This window comes from Passer domesticus, chromosome 1, assembly GCF_036417665.1.
Source record: "Passer domesticus isolate bPasDom1 chromosome 1, bPasDom1.hap1, whole genome shotgun sequence".
Taxonomy (NCBI): domain Eukaryota; kingdom Metazoa; phylum Chordata; class Aves; order Passeriformes; family Passeridae; genus Passer; species Passer domesticus.
The window spans coordinates 38,607,289-38,622,377 of NC_087474.1; the positions used below are offsets into that span (position 1 = coordinate 38,607,289).

The window sequence follows — 15,089 nt, forward strand, 5'->3', positions numbered from 1 at the left end:
GTTTGTGAAAGTGGGTGCTGAACTGTCACTGTGACACTTCCTCTGCTCACATCTGTATTTCCTGTTGAGCTGTCTAACCCAAGAAATGGTTCCATCTGTGGTGGCCCATTGTAATTCCTGGGAACCCGCTCTGTGACAGAGGACCAGCTGGAAAAAGCCACTTTCAGCCATTCTCTGCTTTGTTCTCCTTCTCCCAGTCTTTCTTTGGAGTCGGCAGCACCTCTCATGCAGCATTCCCTGGTGCCCAGGTGTCTGCTGCCAGCAGCTGTCCTGCTGCTCCTTTGGGCAGCTGATGGCAGCTTTGCAGAGCCACCAGCATGTTCCTTGCTGAACAGTCCCCTCAGGTTAGCACACTCATTTCTGCCTTGCTGACTTCATTATCAGCACAGCCTCCCCAGCCTAATTACAACCTCTTGTCTTCTACTACGTTGCAGGAGCATTTGGATGAACCTCAAATGAGCCTAAAGATCATGGTACACAGAACCAAATAAACACCCTTAAAAGTGGAAGAAGGGTCTCTAGGTGGTCTGAATCTTGCTTATCTTTGCAATAGCCTTAAAGGCTAATAGTTCCTTAAAGGCCTGCCAGTTTCTGGTAACACAGTTTTGTTAGCAGGGGTTAGATTTCCACTTTACAAAAATAGAGTGAGGTCTTCAAGTGGGCAAGGACACCATCTGCAGTCACCAGATGCAGTTATCAAGATTAAATTGCAAGACTTGCCACTGATTATGCTGGTAATCATTGAGGTAATCAGTGTAATTATCTTGAGATCAAGACAAGATTTTCTCTGATCTGATAGATTCTGCCTGATTAAGTTAAAGAAGCAACCATCATTAGCTACTGGAAAGAGTATGGCTCCAACTGGGCACTTGTCTGTTTCACTTTGATCATGTTATTATATGATATGGGAGAAAAATAAATTGGCAAATATTGTGAAATTGACATTTTATGATGAAAGCATTTTCCATTAGGTTGTATCAGATTTCTTGAAAACCTACAACATTCTTTATTCATGAAAGGCTCCTAGGTATTCTCCTCATAACCAGACTTTAGAAAATACTTTAGTCTGGATCTCTTTACCCAAGGAAGATGAAGTATTTCCACTTCAGGCTATTTTAAGCTTTCAGAATATATTTTTTTTCTACTACAGATCATGTGGAAGATTGACTCAGCTGCAACTGGAAAGGATTTTCTTGCCAAATAGAATGGTTGTTGATGTTTTCTCAGAAAATGTGACTGAGATTTGGTAGAATATAATCCCAAACTCTGATGCACACTAATAATCTAGAAAAAAGTTATGAGGCTTTGGAGAGCTCTTCACAAGTAGTCATTTGTGTGTGTTGGAGCATTCTCCATTAGCATCTGTAATGTGGTTCTTCATATTCTTATACAGTGGTAAAAAAATCTTTTTGCAGATGTGTTTGGTGAGCAGTAACTGGCATATCTTGAGCCTTTATTCATTTCTTCTATAGGGTGTCAAGACAATTTCTTCCAAATATAGTGATAAATAATGTTAAAGATTATCATGTATCTTACATCTTGTGCCTTTCATTTTTAACTTACTTTATGTTGACACTATATATGCGCTGTAGTGTATGTAACATTTTGCTTTCTTTTTCAAATGGCATAGGTGTGCATACAAAATGCTGTTTATATTTCCCATTAGGGTATATTGCTCAGGGAAGGGACAGGAGCTGTCTGTAGTCTACGTCAGGTGAAGAGGATGCAGGAGATAACAATGGCAGCACTGAATACCTTCCAAAAAGCAGGTGATTCAATCTGTGGTAAGGCTCAAAAGAATGAGGTCTAACAGCATCCACAGCAGCTGCTTCTTTAATTTCCAGCAAGTTATCAAATTTTATTCCAAGAAATGTGTTGCCACAGAAAACTTCCAGGAGCATAGGAGATGATTGGTAATATTTTTTCTGTCATCAATCTGTTATATCTGCTAAGTTTCACACAATTATTTATCAGCTGAGAGTTGTGAAATAATTCCTGACTCTATGTGAAAAGGGAAAAAAGTCAAATACATTTTTTAACATGAACCCAACCCATCAGTCTTAAAGTGCTGATTCATTTGCCCACACAGTATAATTAAGATGTTAATCTGTAATAAGAAGTGATACATTCAGTGATCTCACAATCAGAAAGTAATTATAGCTTAAAATGTTCATTTGGCTCTCCTCAACCATTTTATTACTCTGTGACAGGTAAGGGAGGGCATTCATAGCTCAGGATCTATAAACCTTTACCTACATACTTTGCTTGTACAACTGGAAAAAGTTTGCAGTTATATATAGATGCCTGTACTGGAAGTTTTTGGGAACAAAATGTTGACTGGCATTCTGAGTCCTGTCCTAGGGGAGAATATTTCAGTTTGAGTACATTTGGTGTTTCATTAGATAATGAATCCATTATGTAGTTTAAGTTCAGGCTCACACTGATTAATCATGACATTTCAATTATTCATAGAATCAGTGATCTTTTGCACCCCTTTTTTCCCACCTCATTTGCTGTTGGCTTCTATTAATTTCTCTTTTTACTGCTTTACGATTTTTCATCTTGCCATATTCTGAAATGCTGAAACTCTTCCACTGCTGGAGACTTCCATCTGGGAATTTAAATGACCTGCAAGCAGGTCGTGGCACCTCTCTGGTTTGGTGCTTCATAGCATCTTAACTGCCTACCTTCAAGGTGGCTGGGCTGTGAAGCTGCCAGGCCTCCAGGTCTGAGGAGTGACAGGGAGAGATGCATGAAAGACAAAGGTTGTTCTGGGAATCCAAATCAGGTTCTTGTTTCATCTGCTAAATGGAATTTCCTCCTGTTGTCCTGGAGCCATGGAGAGGGTTGAGTTGCCCGACTCGCTGTCCCTCTGTGAGTGAGATTGCCCTTGGCCATGGTGTGCTAACAGCACATAGGTGTCATTGTTTGAAAGGATTGTATTGTTTATTTGGAGGAATTCACTTGGTACCCATGCAATTTGATGTTTTACAGTGCACAGACAGCACAGAGGTCAGAAGTGGCTGCTGTGTTCCCCTTTGGGTCCTACTGCTCCTGTCCACCTCTCGAGTATGATCACTTTTCAGTTCAATATCCACTCAGTCAGTCACATTGCCACGGTGTAGTTTTATCATATATCCATAGGTGTGTAAAAAAAACACAAACCCATAACTTCTTATTTTTACATCAATCTTGTGTTTTTAAAATTTGTGGGCTGATTCAGCAGATGTTGGTGGAGCCTGGCAGGATTTGATGGAGGTTTTTCCCCAATGTGCACAGACTCTGCTGGCCTCCAGAGGCTCAGATCTCTCAAACCTGGTGCGCAGTACAGCCCAGTGTGCAGCACAGTAGTGTAAGATTTATTAAGGGTAGGAGGTATATAAATAGTTTTTTCTCCAAATATCATCTCTGTTTTAACTCTTCCTAAAAATATGCCATTAGCTATTGTTTGGGAGTAGTGGTGGCAAATCTCTTTCTTTGGGTTCAGATAAAATTTTCCTGTCCTCTAGCAAGCTGGACTTTTCAGTCTGGATAATCACCTGTTCATTTTAGCCTATAATCTCCATCTTATGGCTGTCTTGTCAATACTAATTGTAAGGTAATAGTTTTAGAGATAAAGTAGTATATGGCTTTTTATGACAGTGGGGAAAAAAAAGAGGAGTACAAAGTCACAAAACGTAGCTCTATGGATGGGGGATAGCGAGGTGGGGGTGTGTGTGTTTTGTAAGAAGCAGACTGGCATTACAGGAAGCAGAACTCATGGGAAATAATGTATTAGAAAAGGGCATATTTTCTGTTCCAATGGTTAATTTGCTAAACCCAATGTAACCCAAAAATATTCAATATGGCAAAGTTAAGACCTATTTTAATAGAAAATAGAATACTAGATTTATCAATGAGCATCTTTTCTGTAAACCAACCTTGTCAATGTCTTAAAGGAGGGAAAGAAGTTATAATAATGTCAGGTCATTCAAAACTATAAAGCATCTCAGCAATTTTCTGGAAGTTAAAATAATTATCTATTTCAGTGCTCCATTTAATGGATTTTTAGTTATAAAATTTTAATATTTATTCAAAGTGCAAGTTTGCTTTAAAGATGTCTAAAAAAAGAGCCCTGTAGGAGTCTCATTTCCTGGACTTTTCTAATTCTGTATCAAAATTCCGATGCTGGTACGCAAGAAAGTTGTTACTCTGAAGGGTAGGACTTTACTTAGACCAGGCTTGAAAAGTGGAGCTCTTTTTCAGGGATCTCCTGAGGGCTTACTGGGAGTTGAGAGCTTCTTTTGAAGGCAGTAGAGCTGCTCCCAGAAATAGGAGCTGTCTCTAGATTCATATAGGAGTTGTATGGGCTGTATGAGAGGAGGATGGGAGGCACCCTGATATGTGCAGTGCATCTCTGATGTGGGGGTCCTGCAGTTGTTTGTGAGGATGCCTTCAGTATTAACTGAGAACACAGTGATGTTTGTTGTGGACTCCATGGTCCTAAGGAGTGTGGAGCTCTGCAGTGCCATTTGGGATCCATTTTCAAATGAGTGCTTCTCTGAGTACCGTGCCTAAAGTTTGTAGCAAAGTCACTTAAGCTTTACAGCTGTATATCCTTGGAAGCATGGTAAGCTTAGGCAGGTGAATTGTGCATCAGTCCCTGTGATCCACGTTCTTAGGAAGCTGGATTGTACGTAATTTTTTCCAATTTTTCTGGTGGATGAAAAGTGACAGACCAGACGGACTGAGTACAGTCATGATGCAGCCAACAGCTCACGCCCTGTGGTTGAGCCATTGGCTTCTTCCTTTTCCCTGTTCTGATCCTGCCTGCTCGTTTGAACACATCACCTACAGTAGCAAGAAATTCCTTTCTAATCATGGAGCCTTCAGTAACCTTAAATACAAACTGTGTGTGCAGTTGCTGAGCATTAGTGGTTAGCTGTGACTCCTTTGACATTGCTGGAGTAATAGATGCAATCTTTTTCATCAGTGGGTCCAGCTTTGAAGAGAGAGCAGAGAGCTGCCGCTTATTCTTCCCATCAGTGTTTGACAAGGCAGTGTTTGGCAGGCAAAACAAGTGAGGGTGCTGTGTGTGAGTCTGGGGGCTCTTGTGTTTACCTGTACCTGTGTGATCCTGTTCTACAAGACTTAATCTGTGGCCTTCATTCTGTGATTTAGAACAGGAATCTTCCTATAAAAACATTTGTATTAAATACATTAGGTCATGGTTTTGTCTTTATGTGTGAGATCTTGCTTGCTGAAGAGCCGTCAGGAGAAGGGTAATGGTCTTGATTTTTCCTCAAAAAAAATGTTTGGGAGTTCACCTGACACCGTCTGAAAATTCAGGTGAAATTCCAAGTAGAATGTTGTCCTACTGGAACAATTTGAACAAAGATATTTTACTGTAACAGGTTATTTTTGTAGTGCTAGAAAGTAATCTTTGAAGGACCCCACTACAATGTAGATACACAACGCATGGAGAGGCCATGTGCTGAAGCAGTAGGGAGTAAATCCTTCTCTTGCATCTGAAAGATACAAATTTGAGTGTCATCAACAAGTGGCTCCACCACTTTCACCTGAGGGCTTAGGGGGTTGTGTGTGTGGGTTTTTTCAACGTGCTGTAGCCAGAATTTGTCTCAAGGCTGGTGGTAGTCTCTGCTTTTGAGTCCCCTGAGAGCAGTGGCTGCCTCTCAAGTGCCTGGATTTGGTCTCTGTTCCGTTCTCTTTTATGGGGGCAGGGGGTGTGTGAGTACTTGGGTGATGACCAGAGCTGCCATGTGGACTCTGAAAGTAGAAACCCCTTCCCCTAGTCAGACATCTTTAACTAAACGTATATGGTAGATTGTCTTTTTATTCATTTTTTGTTGTCTTAGTGTTGCCCTAAACAACAAAACATCTCAGCCTGTGTCATTTTCTGGCTGTTCTGTGTGATGGTTAAAGGATTTTCTATCCTCCTGTGTCTTCCTTTGAAGATAAACAGGATAAATTAATATTGCAGGCAGTCTTGTCCTGGGCTTTCTGTGTGACTTTCTTGAGTCTGTGGAGCCTTTCTCCATGTCGGTAGTTGGAGGCACCAATGCTTCCTCACATCACTAGTTTCTTGTGGGGAGAAGTTATTATTCAATTAGATAATTTAGTAGTGTTGCATTCAGGAGCTAAGATGCAGTCTCTGCACCTTGTTTGCAGTAAAGACAAACACTTGCAAGTACCTGACGCCTGAAGTTCAGTAGAAATCTCACTATGTATTAAAAGCAATGTGCTTTCCCTGAGGATTTCAGGATTTGTACATTTTCCTACATCGTTGGATGTAGGCACTGAGTGAATGGTCTTGGGGGAACTCGAGAAGAGGAAGCCTTGGAAACCTGTTTAAATTGCAAGACTGTAAAGAACTCTTCTGTGCAATCTTTTGTCTGTAGTATTATTCCCCTGCAATATTTGACTTGGTGTTAGGTATTCAATGTTTGTGCTTGTATTTTAGAAATGTGCACAAAAAGCCTTTTTATACCGCGCTGCTACAAGTGCTCCTTGTATTGCTGTCATTTCCCTGTGCCTTTGTTCACTTTTTAATTTCTTCTTTTTCTTTATTTGCAGATTTATAATTAATTCACATATTTATTTTAATTCTCTGTCCTTCATCCCTTTGTCTGTAGTCATTACTGTTTCTTCTGGTATATCTCTATTGTGTTTGTTCTGACTTTGACACCTTTATTTATTGTGTTCCAAGAAAGAGGAAATTAGATATAGCTCAAGAACCCACAGATCTTTCTACTGGCATTAGAAATGTGTGAATCCTAGTTATCTTTTTCTTTCTTGCAGTCAGTAGAAGTAAAGAAAGTTCTTGCTCTAAGTTCATTGTTGAAACCTAAACCTCAAGTATCCCTTCGATGGTATATTCCGAAGCAAACAAAGCTGTTTGCTGACTGATGCTCAGTTCCATTGTGTTTCTGCTGGTTAATTTACTGGGAATTTGCTGAGCTTTGTTCTTATTCAGACAAGTTTTGTTGAGTGGGTTGTTAATTGCAGGTTTAAACTTGTATTTGCTCTATGTAGCAACTTAATACATTGTGAGTTCTTTCCTCTCTATATTAATTTACTTAGTTAGGCCTTTAGAAGAGGCACTGCTTCATTAAACACTATCCTGTTTAGTCTGTAATGACTCTACTTCTTCCACTCTAAACACATTAATACATTAAATAGTTTAATTTGTCTTCAGTGGGATGAGGATGTTCCACAAAGGGGCTTGGGGCCTCTGATACATGCTCTTTGGTGGTGTAACAGTGCTGTGGAGGACTCAGCAGAGTCTATGCTATATTTCGAGCCTGACTGAGTTTTTTTAGCCTGTAATGAATCAAATTTGATATTCATTTGTCACAGTGATGAGAACAGTATCATTTTTGTGCTTCTATAAAATGAAGCACCCGTGACTACTTCAGGTCTTTGCTCTTTCCCCCCAGTCCCTTCCTGCAGTAGAGCTCCAGTGCCAGTGGTGGGAAGCCACTGCGTACAAGTAGTAGGTGATGAGATGATGCTCCTTCTGTGGTGATGAGCTGGACCACTCATCTGCTCTTTGGGTGCAGCAGCACAGTAGTGAGGCACATGAACATGAAGGGAAAAGAAAATAGGTGGCTGTTTTTCCAGGGGACAGGCTGTCCTGCCACAACACCCAGGGCTGCAGCAGATTGCCGGCTCCGAGTGCCAGGGGGAGGAGCTGCCAGCTCCAGCTTGGCCTCCGAATGGGCTGCACATTTTAGCAAGTGCTTAGCGCTTTTGGGCAGGCTGGGAAAAAAACAACTTCTGGAGCTTATCTCCTCCAGTAGCAGATTTCTGTCTGGTCTAAAGAGCAGGCACTGCAGTGACCAAGGAGGCAGAGGGAGAAATGGAAGTAGGAGGGATACCCACTGCAACAGGGTTCTTTTGTGTAAGCCCTGTTTTATCCACAGAAGTCATAAAGCATTTCATTGACTCGGAAGGTGCTACCTCACCTCTCTTTCCTCAAAGGGAGCTTTTCATGCTCTGCTTCGTTCCCTTCTAAACAGTTTCACATTTCCAGGGTTAATGTCACAATTTCTCATTTATAGCAATTACATTTCTTTTACATTTTAGAGTAGAAGTTTTATAGAATCCAAGTGTAAGCTTTCTGTTTCGGTACTTGGGCAATCACTGATTTGAACAATAGGTAAATTGAAGATTAGTGGTGATACACACCACTCTCTGCAGTAGTTGCAGTGAAAGTATGCTGAGCTTGTGTGAGCATTCCCGAGCCATGGAGTAATCACAAGTAATGTACACGCTGTTAAGATTGGTTTGGGTTGTTTTATTTTTCTTTTCCTGTGGGGTTTCTGACACACTGAGCCTCAGCAAAAAGGGTTAAATAGAACTTGAGCTATGAGTTTGAAATTATGCTTGACACATCTGATCCATATTACTGCAGTGTGTCTGCAACTGCAGTTGGTATGTCAGTTCTGCAAGTAAAAAAGTGATTGCAATGCAATTTCTTCTTTTTCATGTAAAATCACACATTTCCTCCATGCAGGGATTTTCTTGTTCAGTGGGCTACAGTGTGGATTTAGAAAAAAAAAATAATTCATTTATATGTAAATACAACCTGAAGGCTACACATATCCGTGCTGCTACAAAGACAGAGAGCATGTACATGAAAACAAATGGACCTGTTGTTGTTAGAAATTCATAGTTTACCATAATAGGGGTGGTGGGGGGTGAGGGGGGGAAGGGTTGTCTTTGAAATCATATAGGTCAGCAATTCAGACTTCTGTATTTGTATTCCACTTAAAGGAGAAAATGGAAAAGGTTCTGAATGTTTGCTATTTTAAAGCAAACTTGAGGGGGGAGAAGCAGAAACAGTATTTTTCATATGTCCTATTAGCAAATTACATGCTGTAAATAAGATATTTTAGTCTTTGGCTCGGCAATAAGTTTTGTGAATTTTATTTGTTTTGGAGGATGGGGTATGTGAGTTTTTGGTAATTGTTCCATTTTTTTTTTGTTACATGAAAAGAAAATTTTCAAAAAAACTGGAAGTAGAAATTACGTTTGTGGGTCTCACCAAATGCTGGGAGGTACAAGAAATCCATCATTCTAACACAAAAGAGGAGGAGGGGTGGACAAACAAGGAGATGGTGGGTGATTGTGGTGTCATGCAGAGCATTTGCTTTACCTGAGATTTGTTCCTTGATGTAGTAAAAATATTTCCTTGCTGAAGTACTTGGATTTAGACTTAAAATAGCATAAATTATTTTGAGATAAGTTCACATTAACCACTGCAGATTCGTCACTTAACCTGTCACTGTTGCTGGAGATAAAAGTCTTAGCTTCTATCAATGCATCTTCTACTTCAGTAAGAGAAAATGCAATTTAGTTTTATAGGTATTTTAGAAGAGTCTGTGATAAAAGCAAACCAGTTTGTTCTCTAATAAGTATTAAAGACCAAACCTGTGCAATTTGTAATAAGTGTAGTCTATCCTCTTAAAAATGTCCTGAGGATTTATGCACTAAACTCAGATTAATGCTAATAGGAGTTACTTAAGATAATAAATCATTTCTTTAGCATGGCATTTCCCTCTAACATCTTTTTATTTCTTTTTTTTAATGAAAACAAAGTTAGAATTGGAATTTGTGGTATAAAGAACCTTTTTTCCTTCTTCTCTGTAGGCATGCTTCTAAGAAGCGTATTGACGATGAGGAAGCCCGTGTGCTAGTAACCAGTTTTTACTAATCCTGCCGAAGAAAATGAAGCCACGTTTCAGCTTTGCCGATCCTTTTCCCACCCTGGCGGCTGAATGAGAAATGGTCGTGTGATTATGCTGACAGCCCAGCATGCATTTGGTAGACCTGTGGTTAACTCGTTCCCTCTCCATGTGTCTGCTCTTACAAAGTTTTGTCCTCATGATACTGTGCTTTCATTCTGCCAGTATGTGCCCAAAAGGCTGCCTCTGTTCCCACTCCGGAGGTCTGAATGTCAGCTGTAGCAATGCAAACCTCAAGGAGATACCCAGAGATCTTCCTCCAGAAACAGTCTTACTTTATTTGGACTCTAATCAGATAACATCTATCCCCAACGAAGTTTTTAAGGACTTGCACCAATTGAGAGTCCTCAATTTATCAAAAAATGGGATTGAGTTTATCGATGAACATGCCTTTAAAGGGGTGGCAGAAACCTTGCAGACTCTGGATTTGTCCGACAACCGGATTAAAAGCGTGCACAAAAACGCTTTCAACAACCTGAAGGCCAGGGCCAGAATTGCCAACAACCCCTGGCACTGTGACTGCACGCTGCAGCAGGTGCTGCGGAGCATGGCCTCCAACCACGAGACGGCCAACAACGTCATCTGCAAGACCTCTGTGCTGGATGAGCACGCGGGGAGACCCTTCCTCAACGCTGCCAACGACGCCGACCTCTGCAACCTCCCTAAAAAGACTACTGACTACGCCATGCTGGTCACCATGTTTGGCTGGTTCACCATGGTGATCTCCTACGTGGTTTATTACGTCCGACAGAACCAGGAGGATGCAAGGAGGCACCTTGAGTACTTGAAATCCCTGCCAAGCAGGCAAAAGAAACCAGACGAAGCCGATGACATTAGCACTGTGGTATAGTATTCTGAATAAAATGACCGCCTTTGTGGTGGACACTAGAGTTGGATGACGCTAAAACCAGAGGTTTACTTCTAACATTCATTGTAAACATTAAGACTTTTGGGGCTTTTTTTTCCTGTTTAACTGAATTACGCCACTGTTGAGCTTTCTAACAGAAAGTTTTGTCTGGGTGGTAAACTTCAATTATTTCTCTGGTGGTATCCTAAAGCAAGTGAATTAATATGTAAACATTAGTTTAGACCCATTCCACTATTTAATAACGAAATTTATTTTTTTAATTTAAAAACTAAATAAAAGCTTAAATTTGAACCATGTAAAGCAGAGTAATTTATTGATCAGAAACATGTCCAGTGCCAGAGCACTCTTGGCTTGTTCAGTGCCCGTGAGGTAGAAGAGAGGAGCGATGATGAAGCGGGCTGTGAGAAGTCCAGGAGTGGAGAGTCCCCAAAGGGCACGTCTCACCCACGGGTGCAAGGTGAGCAGCTGGTGAATGGTGGCCCATTTTGTGGGCTGCCTGCCACGGTGGGAAAGGGGCACAGTGTGGGCAGAGCAGAGTGCCCTGACTCTAAGGGACTGATGCTTGCTTAACCTCTCGGAGGGCATTTTGGCAGTGCTGGGGAGGAGGCAACCTGGAGGAGCTGCACCTCAGGACATCAAAGAGAGGTAAGCCAGGGGCATGTGGTGGTTTTCATCTTACACCCACTTACTGCCTTGCATGAGCTTCAGGCAGGTGACCTCATTACTGGGGAGTACGGCAAGAAGGCAACAGCAAGCTTAGTATGCTGGTCAAACTAGAATACCATTAGTGATAATTGAAAAAAAAAAAAAATCTGGTGGGTTTAAGTTGTATATTAAGCAAATTTGGCTTCTATTTTTCAGAGAACAGCCTTTTAAAAAATTGAAGGAAATAAATGAATATATAGGCTAGGCATATTCTATTGTGTGTTAGGATATATGTGTGTTTTTGTATGATTTTGTGGCTAAACGTTTAGGAAAATAGAAAGTCCACATGCAGTTAAACTCAGCCTTGCATACTAAATGGTCTTTAATCTGTCTTTAAAAACACAGTGTTTTTCTCTTTTCATAGATGAAATTTTCAAAGGGAACAAATCCACAAGAACATATTCCTCTTGTCCTTTATTACCATAATAAAATGATGCTTGTCTCTGGGCCCCTATAGATCCAGTCTAACTGACATTGGAATATGTATTACAGAAGGGTGGATTAAAAAATGTATAAAACACTGCTTTGCAAGAGAAAGTGTTAAAGGTCAACCTTAAAAAAATGTAAAAACCCTCCAGAGTAATCTCTCTGATTAGTTTATCTATTATTTCTGTTACGGTTCTGTTACAAGGGCAGACACTTGTTTATCTTATTTTTTTTCAGAACACTGTTAAAATAATAGCTAAAACTTGTTTTAAATCAAGAGACAGAACAGAGAAAAAATTAAATGGACATAGAGTCAACTTTTTATGTCATCTTTGCACTTTTTTTCATCTTGATAGGGTGAGTCCTTGTGACCGACTTAGCTGTTTGCATACCTCCATGAGCAGTTTTTGGCAAATTAAGAGAATGTTAATGTTTGTAAAAGGCACAATCTGTCTGTAAAATATCCACTGTCTGATACTTCTGTCTCTGCCACCGACTCCCTTAAGCAAAAATGTCATTTTGTAAGGCGAGGCTCTTGTTGATGACACATCCTCCTTAGTTAGCATTTTATGTTTTCCTGTTTCCAAGCTCTATCTGACTATCTACCCAAGCCCCCCAAACTCTGTGTGGCCTCCTGCAGGACCCAAAAGCAGTATGGTTAAATACACATGTGAGTCTGAAGAGAGCAGATAAAATGTTACACTGTAGAGGCAATATAACAAACTCTACTGAACAGGACTTGTAGCGTCTCTGTGTAGGCTGAGCAAAATTACTTCCTGATGCAATTCCCCTAATTTCTCTAAAATTTCCTTCAGAGTAAAATTGGTCTCATTTCTGTCACTGTGTTCCCCAAGCAATATTTAGGACAGCAGATAATATGCTTCAGTGGGAAAAAGCAGGGGGGACTAGCTAAAAGATGACTCTAAGCTGGAGGTACTAACAATCAAGAATTTGGTGTTGTTTATTCACAGCTGAATGCAGGAGTTTCTCCACAAAATTTGGACAGAATTATTTAAATAACAGGAAATCCTGGTCAGTTTTAAAATACTTTTAAAAACACTTGGCAGGTTTTAAAAATTTAATTTCAAGCAACATTTTCAAAAAGAATCCCTCTTCCCAAAACAGACTAAGAAAAATATAAATAAATTATCTTTAGGTTTTCTGGTTTGTTGGTTTTTTTTTGTATACTTGGCCCATGAGACAGGATCTGGTACAGTTTTACCCCAGCAGAACTTCTGGCTTTCCAGCTTTAAATTCTGACCCAAACACATGTATACAAAGATAAGCATTACTCTGTAGGAATGCTTTGGAGGGATGGTTTCAAGAAGATGCTTGTTCTTACTGTGTTCACTTTACACCTTTCTTTCCAAAACTACTGTCTCTAGAAAAGCCTAGGTGCTGCCCCTTGAAGTCAATGGCACAAACTTTGAGACTTCTATCAAAGTGAAACTCTTCAAGGAGTTATTTCATTTACAAAACAAGTTTTGCTGAGAAATTAGTAATTTGGTTTATTTTTGTCTGTGATACCTTAGCATGTAAATACAGATGAGAGGAAATGGATGTTTCCTGACTCACAGGAGATAGCATGTGATAGAAAATAAGAAGAGATATTCATAATACAGTGATTTTTTTTGTATTAAGATGCTTCAGGAAAAGTAAAGCTGGGACTTAATAGCTTAAATGTGATTAATTTTTCTACCCTGATTTTCTTACAGAAAACATCCATATTTTTGTTTCTAAATGGTACAAGATAACTGTCAATATTAGTTTTTTCTTAAAATTAATGGTGATTTTTCTCAGCTAATTTTCTAGTGTTATGCTCTAAGGGTAAAATCTGTGGTAGTGCGTTTGGTCTGTGTGTATTAAGGCTCAGGCTTTATGTGTTTCTTTTATTCTTAATTTGGTACACTATTAGATACACATCTCTTCACTGTTAATGTACATTATATTCTTAAGTCTTTGGTAGCAAGATTTTGCACTGCAATTGCCATGAATTTCGGGGGTATGAACAATATGAACAGAAAATGTGGTGATGCAAGTTCTGGTCTTCCCAAGAAAAAAAGAAGAGAATAGAATTTTTATTTACCAAATAGATGCCATGCAGAGAATCTACCACATTTGTTTTTCAGATTGAAAGGGGAAAATCAGAAGCATTAGAAAGCAAAAAAAAAGGAAGTAAAAGGAGCAGCTGTAGGCTTAAACACTTGAAGGTGTCATGGAATCTTGCAATGTGTTTAAATGTGCAGTGGGGTCTTGGGTTGAATATAAATCAATTTTGAAAAGGGTGTTGCTCTACTTCCACACCTGGAAAAAGAGCTAAACAAGCTAACCAAGAGTAAATGAGATCTCTTTTAAAAACAATCTTTAAACTTTAGGAGGGAAATCTAAAGAAGGAAGATATAGGAGAATATAAATTCTGAGCCATATGTAAAGCCATAGTATGGGCAAAACAAATGGGAACATTTTTTCCTAAGCAAGTGAGAAACAAGAGTCCAACTAAAGCAAGAACCAAGAGTTCATCAGGTATTAAGGGAGCACTGTGAATACATAGGGGAAATGTTTTGAAAGAAACCAGGCTAGCATTTGAGAAGGGGGAAAAGTCATGTCTCAGTTATTTTCTGGTTAAAAGATAAGAAACAAAAGTATGAAGAAATCATCTGTTGACTTGAAGGAGAATGGTTACTGAAATTTCTGAGGTGTCCCACAGAAATCAGAATGGCAGCAATGTTGCACAGTGTATTCCTGGAAAAGGGAGTTGACAATGAGCTGATAACATTTGTGGGTTATAAACAGTTATGGAGGGCAGTCCAGCCTACAGCTAACTGTGAAGAAATACAGAAGGTTCTCACATTTCTAAGCTGGCAGATGATGATATAAAGAAGATTGGATTTTGTGTGAATAATTACAAAGTACTGCAGATGGAACATCTGAACATGAGGATATTCTCTAAATTGGCTGTAATCAAATGGAAAAAACATCTTGGAGGCACAGTGGGAAGCTCTTCAATGACAAACACCAGAAATTATTAGGAGGGAAATAATCAAACAGCATGGTGGAATGACATGGTAAACTGCTGAATAAAATCTGTGATGAACACACATCTGGAGCATTGCATTTCAGTTTTCCATGTTTTCAAGAAAAATGAACTTACTTCTGAAGTACTGAATATGTAGAGAAAGATAATAAGACAATCAAGGATATGAAGTTGTTTCCATAGGAGAAGACATCTAACATGCCCAGTCATGAGGTGAGATGACATTAGAACTCACTGTAATAACTGGAGTAGTAAACAAAAGGGAAATTCAGAAGCTCTGATCTCTGTTTCTTGCAACAGAAAACAGCAG

General features: G+C 39.7%; 1 protein-coding gene across 7 annotated transcripts in view; it reads left to right on the forward strand.

The window, feature by feature from the left end:
* LRRC3B (leucine rich repeat containing 3B) overlaps window positions 1-10,914 on the forward strand; it is an 89,577-nt gene extending 78,663 nt beyond the window's left edge. For 6 of the 7 annotated variants that reach the window (XM_064415001.1, XM_064415022.1, XM_064414992.1 and 3 more), the window contains exon 2: window positions 9,652-10,914. In XM_064415001.1, the coding sequence (XP_064271071.1) occupies window positions 9,817-10,596 (780 nt within the window). In that variant the 5' untranslated portion in view covers window positions 9,652-9,816 and the 3' untranslated portion in view covers window positions 10,597-10,914. Of the gene's footprint in view, window positions 1-8,998; window positions 9,120-9,651 lie in introns of all 7 variants that reach the window. The other variant, XM_064414963.1, reaches the window with a different exon arrangement.
* The last annotated feature ends 4,175 nt before the right edge of the window (window positions 10,915-15,089 follow it).